General features: G+C 42.1%; 1 protein-coding gene and 1 long non-coding RNA gene across 2 annotated transcripts; both read left to right on the top strand.

Annotated features, from left to right (window-relative positions):
- The first annotated feature begins 728 nt into the window (after positions 1 to 728).
- LOC125523665 lies at positions 729 to 2,431 on the top strand. The gene is made up of 3 exons (XR_007290338.1): positions 729 to 867; positions 1,973 to 2,029; positions 2,138 to 2,431. It is a non-coding gene; the product is annotated as an uncharacterized LOC125523665 (long non-coding RNA).
- Positions 2,432 to 5,271: 2,840 nt separating this feature from the next.
- LOC125518192 (probable protein phosphatase 2C 37) lies at positions 5,272 to 12,201 on the top strand. The gene is made up of 6 exons (XM_048683112.1): positions 5,272 to 5,370; positions 5,457 to 5,768; positions 5,870 to 5,936; positions 6,072 to 6,252; positions 6,536 to 6,654; positions 11,897 to 12,201. Exons 1-6 carry the CDS (start codon positions 5,272 to 5,274, stop codon positions 12,199 to 12,201), a joined length of 1,083 nt encoding a protein of 360 aa, XP_048539069.1.
- Positions 12,202 to 12,916: the final 715 nt, after the last annotated feature.

Genomic DNA, 12,916 nt, shown 5'->3' with positions numbered 1-12,916 from the left:
AAACCCTCCGCTCCCAGGTTTGGGAAATACCTTCCTGCTCCCTGTCTATCGATCCATCTGGCTCGCCTCCTCGCCTTCTCTCCTCACACCCCCCGGGTCGACGGTCAGCACCACGGAGGCCAGGCAGCGAACAATTGGTAGCCTCCACCCCACAACCAGGTGCCCCTATCTTCCCTGGAGTGCCCTGAATCCTCACCCGCTTCAAGGAGGCTCAAGTGTCACCACCCCTATTGCTCCTCCCTGTACTTGCTGAAATTCGTTGCTGATGTTCCAGAGTCGATCAAGGCACTTCTCGAAACATACTTAAAGGAAATATTAGTCCTTCTATCATCTAGGAAACACAGGTCGCTGATTTTGGTATTAACTTTATTACTCAAACTGTAACTGGCAAAATGGTTACTAAGTTTATATCTTTTAGTCAGGCTTTTATTAACACTTGTAACAACTTGCCCAATTTCTGCTGAATGTATTGTTGGATATAATAATTCAAGAAAATAATTATTCGTTGCCAAAAGTAAGGGTGGTCCTGCATTAAATTTGTCTTGTTCATCATCCTCAGTTTTTTGGATTTTCTTTATTAACTACATCTCTTGATCTTATAAGTACTTACATCATAGGGTGATACTGATACAAAGATTGAGACACTGAAAAAATGTATTGTTATAAGGGACTTATTGAGCAAGGAGAGACACAAGCAAGCTTTTTTTAAGAGCCGTATAAGTTATCTTCTCGACCATGGCCCCACGACGTTGCCTTTTACTGATGGAACAACTCTGGTTATTTTTGCAAGGCGTGGTGAAGTGATGAGGAAATATAATAATGTATGATTTGTTGTGATGACCATAAAAATAAAGATACCTGAGACAGGTATGTTCCGTTTGCTGTAGCAATTATTGAATATTTGCATTTGTAAATTGTATGTCTGCTAGAATTGTGCATAACTTGTTAGTTGTTACATGATATTAAAGGTTAGGGATGGTGAAACTATGATTGTTCGCTTAATTGATAACTATGCATCATAAAAGGGCACCAGGATGCATCCTTGCCAACATTTTGAGTGAGATTATAATACCTGTAGGTTCCCTATGTTGCTTTTGTTGCGCTACTGCACATCATTCAGTGTGCTAACAGAAGCAAATATATATGAATCTTGGGATTAAGAATTCATCGATATCTGTATGATAAGGTTATTTAGAACAATTCCTTGAGTAATGTTACTCACCGGGAGTTCCTGCAGATTTTGCTTCACCATGCATAGTTAAAATTTGCCTATTCACAAACCTTCAGCTGCCGTAGATGATGCATGGGCACTGGAGTAAATATGTTAACTATAAACTAAACTGTTGATTCACTAACTACTTTTTTCCAACTATCTTCAGCAAGGATAAACTAAATATGATTCTTTCTTGAGTTTTTTAGGCAATGCTTAATCCAGAATCCATAATAGATCAATTGTTAAGGTTATACTGAACCACAAATTTATTACTGGGTAGTACTATTGTCTATTAATTAATTTTTTAAGTAAATTAATGCCCGCCTCTTACTAGACATTTACAAAACATTAGGCTCTTCAGAAGCTTCTTACTAAAAATGAAGGCCCTTCTGAATCTATTGCATGTATATGCTCACGTCATGTGCATGTTTTTCTTCCTCTATTTTTCAAATGCTTCAGAATCATTTGCGGAAGTACTGTAGCCTGTAGACATGTAGGCGTTGAACTCATCAACTAAACGCTAATGCAAGCAGAGTTGTAAGGAAGATATATAGGTTTTGATCTGCTGAGAGGTCATGCAATGCTTCCCTATAATCCCATTTAAGTTCAGATTTACCTCCGAAACATTGCATGGATATTTGCACATGAAAGCTACATCCTCTGTACCAAAATGCAAGACTTTTTTTTTGTTTTGCATAGGGCATAAAAACGTCTTACATTTTGTTACAGAGTGTACTTTATTTCTTTAACTTTTTACAGTTCAATTATAGGTAAGATATGTGCCATGCTTAATGAAGAAGCATGACAGTTTCATGGGTGAGTTTTTGTTTTCCAACCATAGACACTTTTCTTCTTGAGATAACTAGACACTCCTAGCTTGTGTAAGGAATGACTTTACCTGATACGTTGTGCACATCTTTGCAGGGTCTGTTGCAAGACATAGGAAAAGAATTTAAGTCAATGTCAATCTAAGATGACGTCAGAAACCAAAGATGAAGCATTTACATATATAACTTTGACTTTCTGAAATATAAGAATAATCATCCATGTTTTTCTTTTAGTTTGGAAATTAGTACGATGATCATTGATTAGGGATGCATACATGCATGTAATTTCAGCTTTGGAAGTTAGATTCAACAATTATGTGACATGTCTTGCAGTGTGTACTACGCCACTTAAGAAGAGCATAGATTTCATCCGGTGCCTTTAGCAGGGTTAATCTGTATATCAATGTTTCGCCAATTCATGAATTTATAACTCTTGTGGCCTACATATTTTTATTCAGGTTACCGCTATTAACTGTTAGATGTGTTCTATTATTATGTCAAGTTATTTTTTGACCTTTTCATTTGGAAGTAGCCATAAGCTACAAACTGAAATGGAAATAACATGCCCTACCTTAGTATTTTTCTCTGTGTGTTGTTAGTTGCTACTTACCAGACTACCAACGCTTCAAAACAAAATAAAAAAATTACGTGAAAAAACTTTTTCAGACTATTTTATCCTTTTAATATATTATTTTCATCTATGTTGCTTTTGTCTCTTTATATTTACACAAGTTCCTACCATTCTACAGTCAAAATAGACGGGCGCAGCAACGCGCGCCATCATGGTCTAGTTAAAGGTAGGAGAAGGAAACAAAATATAAGCTTGTCTTTGATCTGTCATATAAATGACATCAGATCAACAAGCACTATAGTCCATGATTTTTTCACGTGACAATATATTGCCTACCGGTTTTTCCATGCCACAGGAGTTGTCCCTGACCGTCTTCGTAGTCTCTTCCTCTCAGGTAATAGCACATGTTGTCGTGTTGTGAGTAGATCATCGATGGGATGCGGATCAAGCTATCTGATTTAGTTGGATCGGCAACCAAGCCGAAAAGCAAGATGAAGGGATATTCGCCTACTATATGCTCAGAGGAGGTTGAGCCCTCACCCCTCAGAGTAGGTTGAGGAGTCGTGCCTCACCGGCGGCGCCTCCAACCAGATCCTCCTCGAGTCCGTGTAATCCAAGAAGAGCGTCCACGTCATCTATGGGTGGACATGGAGGGAAACATTGGTGCATCTCAGGAGCGAGGGAAGGGAGTGTCAGCGGCGGCGAAGAGAGGAAATCGGGTGAGAAAACCTAGCCAGCCGAGAGAGAGAGAGAGAGGGAGAGAGAGAGAGAGAGAGAGAGAGAGTACATTCGGAAACAAAAGATGCAGTGTTGGTTAGTAGAGATGCGTACGGATACGGGGGTGATTTATTTGGATGGCCCACCCGTGCGTTGATTGACCTGCCCATGCATGTTTCCTAGGTTTTTGGTATGTGATCTTTTGTAATGGAACAAACATGTGTTTTGGTAGGTGTCTCACATGACATACCATATAGTAGATTTGGTGCGTGATTTTTTTTTCTAGGCAAAGGGGGATGTACAAGTGCAGGGAAGCAACAACATATGGTAAGTGCGATCCTAAAAGTACGTGATTTTTTACTCCTTTTGCAATGATTTTTAAAGAGATAAAAGCCAGTGGTACGGGGGTGGTGGAACGTGGGAGGAAATAAAACCGAACGAAAATAAAACCAGAGTACCAGGCTACTAACTGCTCCATTAGGAGTAGACATTAAGAGTAGAGATGTGGTACGACAAATAGAAAATTAGGTTTTATTTGGTAAGCACTTGCCTCAACAAAGATAATATTATTTTATTTGCCAAATCAATAAGATATGCAGTACTTGAGGTCGTTTTTAAGGAAACCATTAATTACCTATGTTAGTACTCCATCCTTTACTGAATATAAGTCTTTTTAGATATTCCAAGACGAAGTACATACGAAGCAAAATGAGTGAATCTACACTCTAAAATATGGCTATATACATATGTACTCCTTATTATTGAAATCTCTAGAAAGACTTATATTTAGTAACAGAGGGTACTAACTTATCATCATGTATTAATTGATTCCTTATTTGCACTATCAGATAGAAATACATATCTTATAGTAATTTGTATCATTTATTGCAATTATGATTTACTAGTAACTTATCATGATGCTCTGATTGCAAATCATTTCCTTCCTAATTTGTACGAATATTATTCATATCATTAATTACTTCTTTTATATACTTCCTCTGTTCCTAAATATTAGTCTTTTTAAAGATTTCAATATGAATTATATACGGACCAAAATAAGTGAATCTTCACCCTAAGATATGTCTATATACATTTGTATGTAGTTCTTATTGAAATTTCTAAGAGACATATTTAGGAACGGATGTATATAGACATATTTCAAAGTGTAGATTCACTCATTTTGTTTTGTATGTAGTCATTTGTTGAAATATCTAGATTGACATATATTTAGGAACGGAGGGAGTACATGGTAGCAAATAAAAGCGAGTGAGATAAAGGAAGGACAAATCACTGCCGATCAAACCCAATGTGTTTTTATTCCCGAAAAGAATGTTTGTATGGAATCCTCCGTATATTTCTAGTACAGTACATGCAATAATGAACAAGAAACTAATTAAGGATAATAAATTCGGAATAGAAGATATGGCCATTTTCCATCAATGAACAAATAGAGGTGAAAATGGGGAAGCAGTAATGCAGCAAGCACTAATTTGCATCCAAAAGCGACACGAGTACAAGTAATCTCCTTCGTGTTTGAGCGAGAGGTTTCTGCGCTCTATTCCCCCTTCCTCCTCCTACTCTTCTGCTCCTCGCCTTCAATCGTCCGTTTCTGTGTAGCTCTACCCCTCACTCTTGCTAGCCTAGCCAAAATGAAGATGCTCTGCTGCTTCGGGATCCGCGCAGGACCTGCTCAGCCTGTTCCTTGGAAGGATCAATCCGTCGTGATGGCCAGCGTCGGCGTGAACAACGTCCGCGCGGCCGGCGAGGGCGGAGTCGACCCACCTAAGGGCTACGAGGAATGCCACCTGCCGGCGTGCCGCCTGCGCGGGAGCCCTCGCCTCGCACCCATCGCTAAGGAAGCGGAGGGCTCCGGTACGGCAGAGCGACCGGCGTGGCGCGGGGCGTACGGGGCGGCGGGGAAGCCGCGGGAGCACGGGGTGACCATGCAGGACACCGTGTCGATGCGCCCGTCCTTCTGCACTTGGGTCGACGGCTCGCGCATGCACTTCTTCGCCGTCTTCGACGGCCACGGCGGCCCCGTGGTAACCTAGCTGCACCCCTCTACGAACGTGGCCACACTCCAGCTCAACACCGACTTGTCTGTACACTAATTTCCGTGGTGGTGCAGGTGTCGGTGGTACTGAGGGACCACATGCACGCGATCCTGGTGGACGAGATGAGCCGCGCGGCCGCAGCCTACCGGAAGAAGCAGCAGCAAGACGAAGAGGCGGAGCTGTGCGCGTGGAAGGGCGCGCTGAGAAGGAGCTTCACGCGGGCGGACGAGCTGGCGGCGTCGGGGGTGCCGGCGGGCAGCATCATGGGGTCCACGGCGGTGGTGGCGCTCGTGGTCCGCGGCCGCATCCTCGTGGCCAACTGCGGCGACTCCCGCGCCGTGCTCTGCCGCGCTGGCCGCGCCGTCCCGCTCTCCCATGACCACAAGGTGAGCACGCTGCTGGCGTCATGTATGAGCTTGATATATTGTGTTTCTTTCCTCGTCCAATATTTGCTGGGGATTAATGTTAGCTTGATGTGCGGATGCAGCTGGCACGGCCGGACGAGCTGGCGGCGCCCGGCGTGCAGGGGATCCTTACCAGGTCGCGAGCTTTAGGTATGCATAGCGATAACCTTCTTTTAAAATAGTCAAGGTCTTTTTTTTGCGAGGTTAAAATAGTTAATGTCAAGAAACTGGAGTAAAAAATAACAACAACTATCGTTCATGCATGTATGGAAAATGTGTTCCCAGCTCTACATGCGTCGTGTTATGTCACAAGCAAACAAGGCTCCTTCCTGGCTTTGTCAGCTACTGCCTACTGCTCAATGCCTCTGTTGGCATTGGCCGTTAATTCGTTCTTACAAAATATTTTTTTGCAACTATCTTCTTATGAGAAAGAAAGAAAAGCCAACTATATATATAAAATAAAGTGGTAATTTGTCAAGTAATTTAGTTTAATAAATATAAATGTGTCGTTTTGCTCCCATGCATTATTAGTGCTGGATTTGTTAAGTTCTTTTTTCGTGAATACGTTCTATGCGTGTATCTTTGCATTGATAGAATGGGGGAAAAAATTAGATAGTGCAATCGTTAGGTCATGTACACACAAAGGCATGGTTGAGGATGCAAAGTGAGCATTAGGAGCGTGTGCTTAGACCTAGGTGTTGCTAAAGTGCAGGTTACATGCAATATCCTGTCTCGCACTTTGGCACCAGTGGCAGCCCAACGACGCGCTTCGTCAACGATGACAGTGATAAGTCTGGTGCTACAACGTTTCCTTGTCTTGTGAGCATAGAACATGGAGAGGCTCGTGCTGCAAATGACGGGAGGCAAGGTGATCAATAGTCTAGCATCTGTTATGGTAAGCAAACCAGACGAAGAATGTAACGTTGAGAGGTGCCCAGTTGCGCCAGATCAAACGCCACAAGGGGGCTAAGGTTGATCCAAGGAAAATCGCCTTGTAGCAGGATTTTGCCAAGTATTGCCCATTCTCGGACAAGCACCAGAAAATTGAGTCTCGTGCCACAGTGAGGGTGACCTGCTGGATGCGCCTCCACAAGTTGACATACCCATCCATGGTGATGGGGACGCCATGGATATACCCAATCAAGGTGAATTGATCAAGGGCTTCGCAAACCAGCTGCGAGCGGTGACGCCTATGGGAAACAAGAGTTGTAATTGACGACACGATCTCCGGGAATCCAAAAGTGGCAGGAGCGGACATCTTCCAAGGTCTAGATTGTTTATGCGCATAAGAAGTCTCGCACCTCGAGCTCACACAGCAGAGGCAGATGGTGCCAGGGTCAGGAAGTGTCCTTTGCTTGAAGCCACAACCAGCGCGCATGCACATGGAGATGCCCGTGCGCTGCAAGTCTCGGACGCTGAGGCTACCAAACTCAAGCTGCCGGTAGATCTTTGCCGGGCTGACAAGGCAACAACCCACCTTGCATTCTTAAACATTGATAGAGGAAGTCACGAATCACTCTAGTGATCTTCTTGAGGATCGGTGGGGAGATAGCCATCGCCATTAGGATGTATGTGGACATCACGGTGAGGACATGGCAGATGAGGGTCTGCCTCTAGCCGCGCAGATGGGTCTATCCACCAAGGGCATAAGGGTTGCAGAAGAAACTTTTCGCATGGACAAGGGAAGCCCAAACAATTGACTGGGGAAGGCCATCATCGAGCAGGACAGGGAGGAACCGATCTCATCAGACGCCTGCTGGGAGCAGCAAATGGGCGTTGCTGAGCATTTCGAGAAATTGGTGCACAAGGTAGAAGCTTTTCCGAACATCTACAGAACTGCAGGGACGACAGAAAATGACAACGTCATCGGGGAAGAACAAGACACTCGATGCTGCATGGCATGCTGTGAGGCACTTAAGCATGCCAGAGCTAATCTCATGCTATAATAGGGAATTGAGGGTGTCGATGAAAATTACGAACAACATGGGTGAGAGGACCCCCTTGGCGTCATCCGCGAGCACGGGAGAAAGGTGGACCTAGTTGTCCGTTCACCAGGGCCCAGGTGGAAGCGGTGGAGACAATAATTGAGATCCATTAACACCAATGGTTTCCAAATCTAAGGTGCCGCGGGGTCTCTAGGAGGAAGGTTCCACTCCACTTGGTCCATCTATTTCCTATGGGCTGTTGTTGTCGATCTGAATTCGAACCCTACAAATTCCACCCTACCTTCCACGGAGTTGGGTAACGCTACTTTGCAGTGCAGCGCCACCAATTTGGACCCCAAAGAAACACTTGCTCTTTTTGTGGTGTGCCCTCCCCCTGCCCACATGGATCCCCTAGCTGATCAGATTGCTACGGATATGGCTCTCGAGGAACCCCCATTGGCTGGCATGGTGGGCCATGCCATAGAACCCATATCTGCTCTGATCGCTGCCACCCAGCCGCCCTGGTGCAATGATACGTGTGCCGAGCTGCATCAATCTATAAAAGATATGGTGGTAGTTTAGTGGTTGGATATGAATTGTGTGTATGTAACTACACGAGACGTCTGCAGAGCTGCATTAATCTACAATGAGGTCAACTATTTGTGAGAGGTTGGAAGCCGCAAAATTTTGAAGTATGAATATGTAGTAACATCTCATCAAATAGCCAATGCAATACACCAATTACTTTTTTTCGGGGTGTAGTGGAAAGGTAATGATAAACATATGGGGACAGTTTCCCATAAAAAATTATCTACATGTCTAGTTAGACAAGATGAAAACAGAGGGGTTCATAGACGAACATGGAAGTATTGTACATAGTTTTTTTCCTTACTCACAATTAGTGACCAAAGACTGGTGAAAGGTTAGTCATCATGTGTGTTTAGTATCTAATACAAGATAAAAATTGAAGGGGCGTCATATGCAAAAGTAAACAGAGTACAAGTCTACATAACATACTATATCCAACATATATTATCGTTGCAGTTTCCATCATTGACCTCATAGGACCCCGGTCGACTAACGCTGCTATCAGTAGACACATATCATTAGAGATATAATGGCCCTCTCTATGATTGAAAGATAGTTATATCTAGGTAGCATGATTAAAGGGTTACAAGATGCATAAGAGATAAGGACAGATGTCAATTTTGGAAGTATCCTATGGCGGTGAAGAAGGGACACCAAAAAGAGATCGAGCTTCTCGTGAACATGTGCAAATTATCTTTCATGTGATTCTAATCCACACCCTATAAGGCATCTGTCATCGTCAAGATTACTACTTCATGGTCACCTAAGTAGACTATGTTACGAAGGCAAAGGACAAGGAGCGAATTTTTTTACATCTCCACATGGGTCTTCTATCAATCATGTTGTGTTGAGCTTAGTTCTTTATGCTACCATGTAATCTCCTTTCCACACTTTATGTCCACTCTATCTGGTTACACGAGTTGTTACCTCTATAAATTTGTACCATCATGTGCATTTGTTTGATCAAGAGAATCGAAGGGAATGAAGTTCTACATATATCTTAATAAACCTATATGCATGTGAGGTGGCAATTTACATTGAAGCATACCGACCTTTATCAAACCCGAGGCCAAGTTACATTTGTGCTACACATTATCCTATGTCATAGGTGGTGTATTTTGTACTATGCCTGGTTAATATTTAAGCTCGCGGGATTTTTTTTGTGTTTATGTGGAAAGTGTATCTACTTTCAAATGAAAGTCGAGACCTAACCAACACATGTACGGTTCCCATTCAATGAGTATGACACCTATTTAATGCATGCTACTAACTAGTTCACCCAGAACCTTAATCTAACTACGAGTGGAAACATATTTTCGAACGCTCAACCCGCATATAGGCTCTTCTATACTCGATGGGGGATTGACATAGGCCACAACTATTTTTATTAGCACTCTGTTGTCTAGGTGTTGAATTCAATTTTTTTTATAGATACGACATTGAACCGCATGCACCTCATAACTTTGCCGAAAAGCTTAAGCTTACAAAGAAGGGTTGCCACTATATTTCAACATCCTCTTACTTGCATCTTTAAGAGGCACACAATGAATTGGGTCAACAATAAACTTTACCTTAGCATTAAATTTAAAAGGAAGCATATGATTGAGTAGTAATCTCATATTTTAATTATTTTGGTAAATTTAAAATGAGGGTGAAATGCTACTAGTTCCCGCAAAGAAAAAAATGATGAGAGTTTGTTTTGATCATGGACTAGAGGGAGGGATGAAAACTGTCGAAGAACGCCGTGACCCTTGGGAATGTCCATATGGTGAAATGGGTGTAGAAAGAAAGGTCACCTCGTGTCATATATGTAACTAACAAAATATACATGTTATAGTTCCTACAAGTTCAAAAGGTTATCATAGGACAAAACTACATGACAATTTTTTATCTTGTATAAAAAAGCATTCGTTCGTGAGTCTATTATGGAAATTTTATTTTAAATAATCTACGGAAAGGCACTAGCTTTTCTAGTTGCCAAATGGATTTTATGATTGCTTATCCTATCATTCTATTTTATCACATTATTCGAAAGCTCATAAGTACATAATTGTCGATTTTGATGGTTGCAAATTTATATGTTTTGAATTTGGAAATCACAGAAAGTAAGGTTATCACATATCATTGACGTACTTTGTGCTTGGTTGTCCTTCTGAATTTGGTTTATTCCTTCATTTTTGTTGATTTCCATTGTCATACAAGGTTGATATATTTGTCTTCGACCTTAGGTTTCTTACTGATAGTTGAACCTTATCACATGTTGACCTGCTTACCATGACGAGTCACCCTCCTAGTGGTGGCTCTGCTATCAAAACCTTAGATAGCTGCCACCTGCTCCCTCTATCCACGTCTTTTGAGGGTGCTGCATGCAGACCAAATTAGTCTGGTTGATCGTGAGGGGGTCGTGGGGCTTTCTCCATGATGGACCTATAGTAGAGTTGCGCTTGGAGGGAGATTGTTTCCTATGTCGCAATGGCGACAGGCTGTGTCACCCCTGCACCTAGTCGGTGCACTATGTGCATGGATCTGATGTGATCAACCATGCATGCGCTGTCCTAGCCGGGTAGATTTGGCCGTAGGCTACGGTAATATGGCTGCGGCTGTCGGAATGTGTGGTGGAATAGATGAGATGGCATTTGTCTGTTCCAGTGATTGCTCTTTTAGTCGGCTAGTTCGGTGTGAGCAGGCCGGTAATGAGGTGGATGACGTAAGTTACGGTCAACATCTAGGTTCTATTCCCACCAGGTGAAATCCCATTATTTAGCTTTCTTGCTTGTTCTGGAAGCATTACCATCCGCACATCATTTCTTCGTAGAGTGTGTTATTGGTTTTATTGTATGGCTGTTTACTAGAAGCACCCTGTAGAAGTTGCAGATGCGGCAACTCACCACAGTTTGTATCACTTGATGAATGGCTGTATTTTTGGTATTTGCAGCCTACTATCTAGTTATGTAATTCAGTGTGCTTTTGCACCTCGTTAGTTAATAGTTACTAATTCTTCCTTTTCTACAGTAAGTAGCTAATAGACATCAACAAATTTGATGGATGTTAAAAAAAATAGTAACTGTTCAACAGTATGTTAGCTACCATTGTAGCTCCATTTTTGGCATGTTTTTTTTAGACAACTAGCTTGTAGCAATAGTTTATTTGCATGAACCTAGAAAAGTGATTGATGTTGACCACTTATTATTTGAATAGATGCATATTTAATATACATTTTTTACTTTTTGTGTGTCATTAAACTAATTAGAATTAGTGAATATATTATTTATAAAGCCCGAGTGTTTTGCGACAATACTTATGAAAATATTGTTTCCATTGGTAAACTGTGAATTTGTATTTTTTAATAACCTTACCTTTATGAACGATGTTCTTATGTACTGTATCACTATCATTCATGTCATATTGAGAGTTCATACTCCCTACAAAACACAAATGACTGTTCATTTGGAAATTGTTATTTGGCTTATATATATATTCCAGTTCATCTTTTTTGAAAAGTTCGTTCATTTCTATAACAAGTTTTATTTTCTTAGTATATAGGTGTTCTGATTCTTCAGTTACTGAATCTAATTTGAATTCGAACTATGTTCGCAGGGCACACATTCCTCAATCCTCAAATGACATGTGAGCCTGATATTACCATAACTGCAAGGTCGGACGACGATGACTGCCTGATCCTCGCGAGCAACGGGCTGTGGGATGTGATCTCAAACCAGAAGGCATGCAACGTCACTAAGAAGTGCCTGGAAGACAAGAGCAAGGGCGCGAATGCATCAGTAGGAAAGGAGGAAGAGGTTCGGTGTGTCTGTGCTGCTATCCGCCTAACAAATCTTGCCATCAACGAGCATAGCCTCGATGACATCAGTGTGGTCGTGCTTGATCTGAAGGTGAGGTGTTAGCTAGGTTGATCACGTTAAATCAGATCGTCATCATCTCCTTTGCAGCTTAGACTTGATAGGTAGGTTAGCTCTCTTCATTCTTAGCAAAGTAAAAGCTCGGAGATATTGTCTTCGTTCATTGGATTCTTAGTTCCCTAGATAGTTCTTCTAAAGTTGGTTGGTTTTATGTTCGGTGAAAAAAGTCTGCAGCACAACTAGTAATATGGGTGGATGAAACATTGCCATGGATACAAAAAAAGTGAGAATGTGTGAAACGAAAAGAGATTTATAGATGAACGCATGTATGATCGATAATGTACAAAATATGATGCTCACATTTATGTTTGTTGCTTACCGTTCCCATTAAATTTCTTGTGGTGGCTTGGTGATTTGCACTGCGAACTATTGTTAGGGCAAGCCACGTGATGGGTGCCATTGCTCTTGCAAATTTGGCGTTTGCCTCTGGTTGAAACTTGAGGGATGCAAGGCAGGAAATTGCGAAGCTGCAATTAAGGGCAGCCAAAAACCAACGCTTTCCAAGAGCAACTGATATGTTTGGAGGAGACTCGGGTAGGTGGTGTGCAGATGCAAAGATAAACAAGACGGCAGCGCGAGGACCGTCAGTGGATAAGAGTGGGAAGAAGGGGGTTAAGGTCTTTAATGATCACTTACATGGATGCAAGAATTCGAAACTAGGATTTGGAAGGAATCAACACTAGTGATGAGAAGCCATGGC

The sequence above is a fragment of the Triticum urartu genome, chromosome 7 (assembly GCF_003073215.2).
Source record: "Triticum urartu cultivar G1812 chromosome 7, Tu2.1, whole genome shotgun sequence".
NCBI lineage: Eukaryota > Viridiplantae > Streptophyta > Magnoliopsida > Poales > Poaceae > Triticum > Triticum urartu.
The sequence above is the reverse complement of the archived record's forward strand: the minus strand, read 5'-3'. Positions and strand labels throughout refer to the sequence as shown.

What these genes read in the sequence shown, in the direction of transcription:
- LOC125518192 (XM_048683112.1), top strand. Translation starts at nt 5,272, where the DNA reads ATGCAGGACACCGTGTCGATGCGCCCGTCCTTCTGCACTTGGGTCGAC. An exon ending in ACGGCCACGGCGGCCCCGTG is followed by an intron (nt 5,371 to 5,456) that starts GTAACCTAGCTG and finishes GTGGTGGTGCAG; the next exon opens with GTGTCGGTGGTACTGAGGGA. An exon ending in TATATATATAAAATAAAGTG is followed by an intron (nt 6,253 to 6,535) that starts GTAATTTGTCAA and finishes CTTTGGCACCAG; the next exon opens with TGGCAGCCCAACGACGCGCT.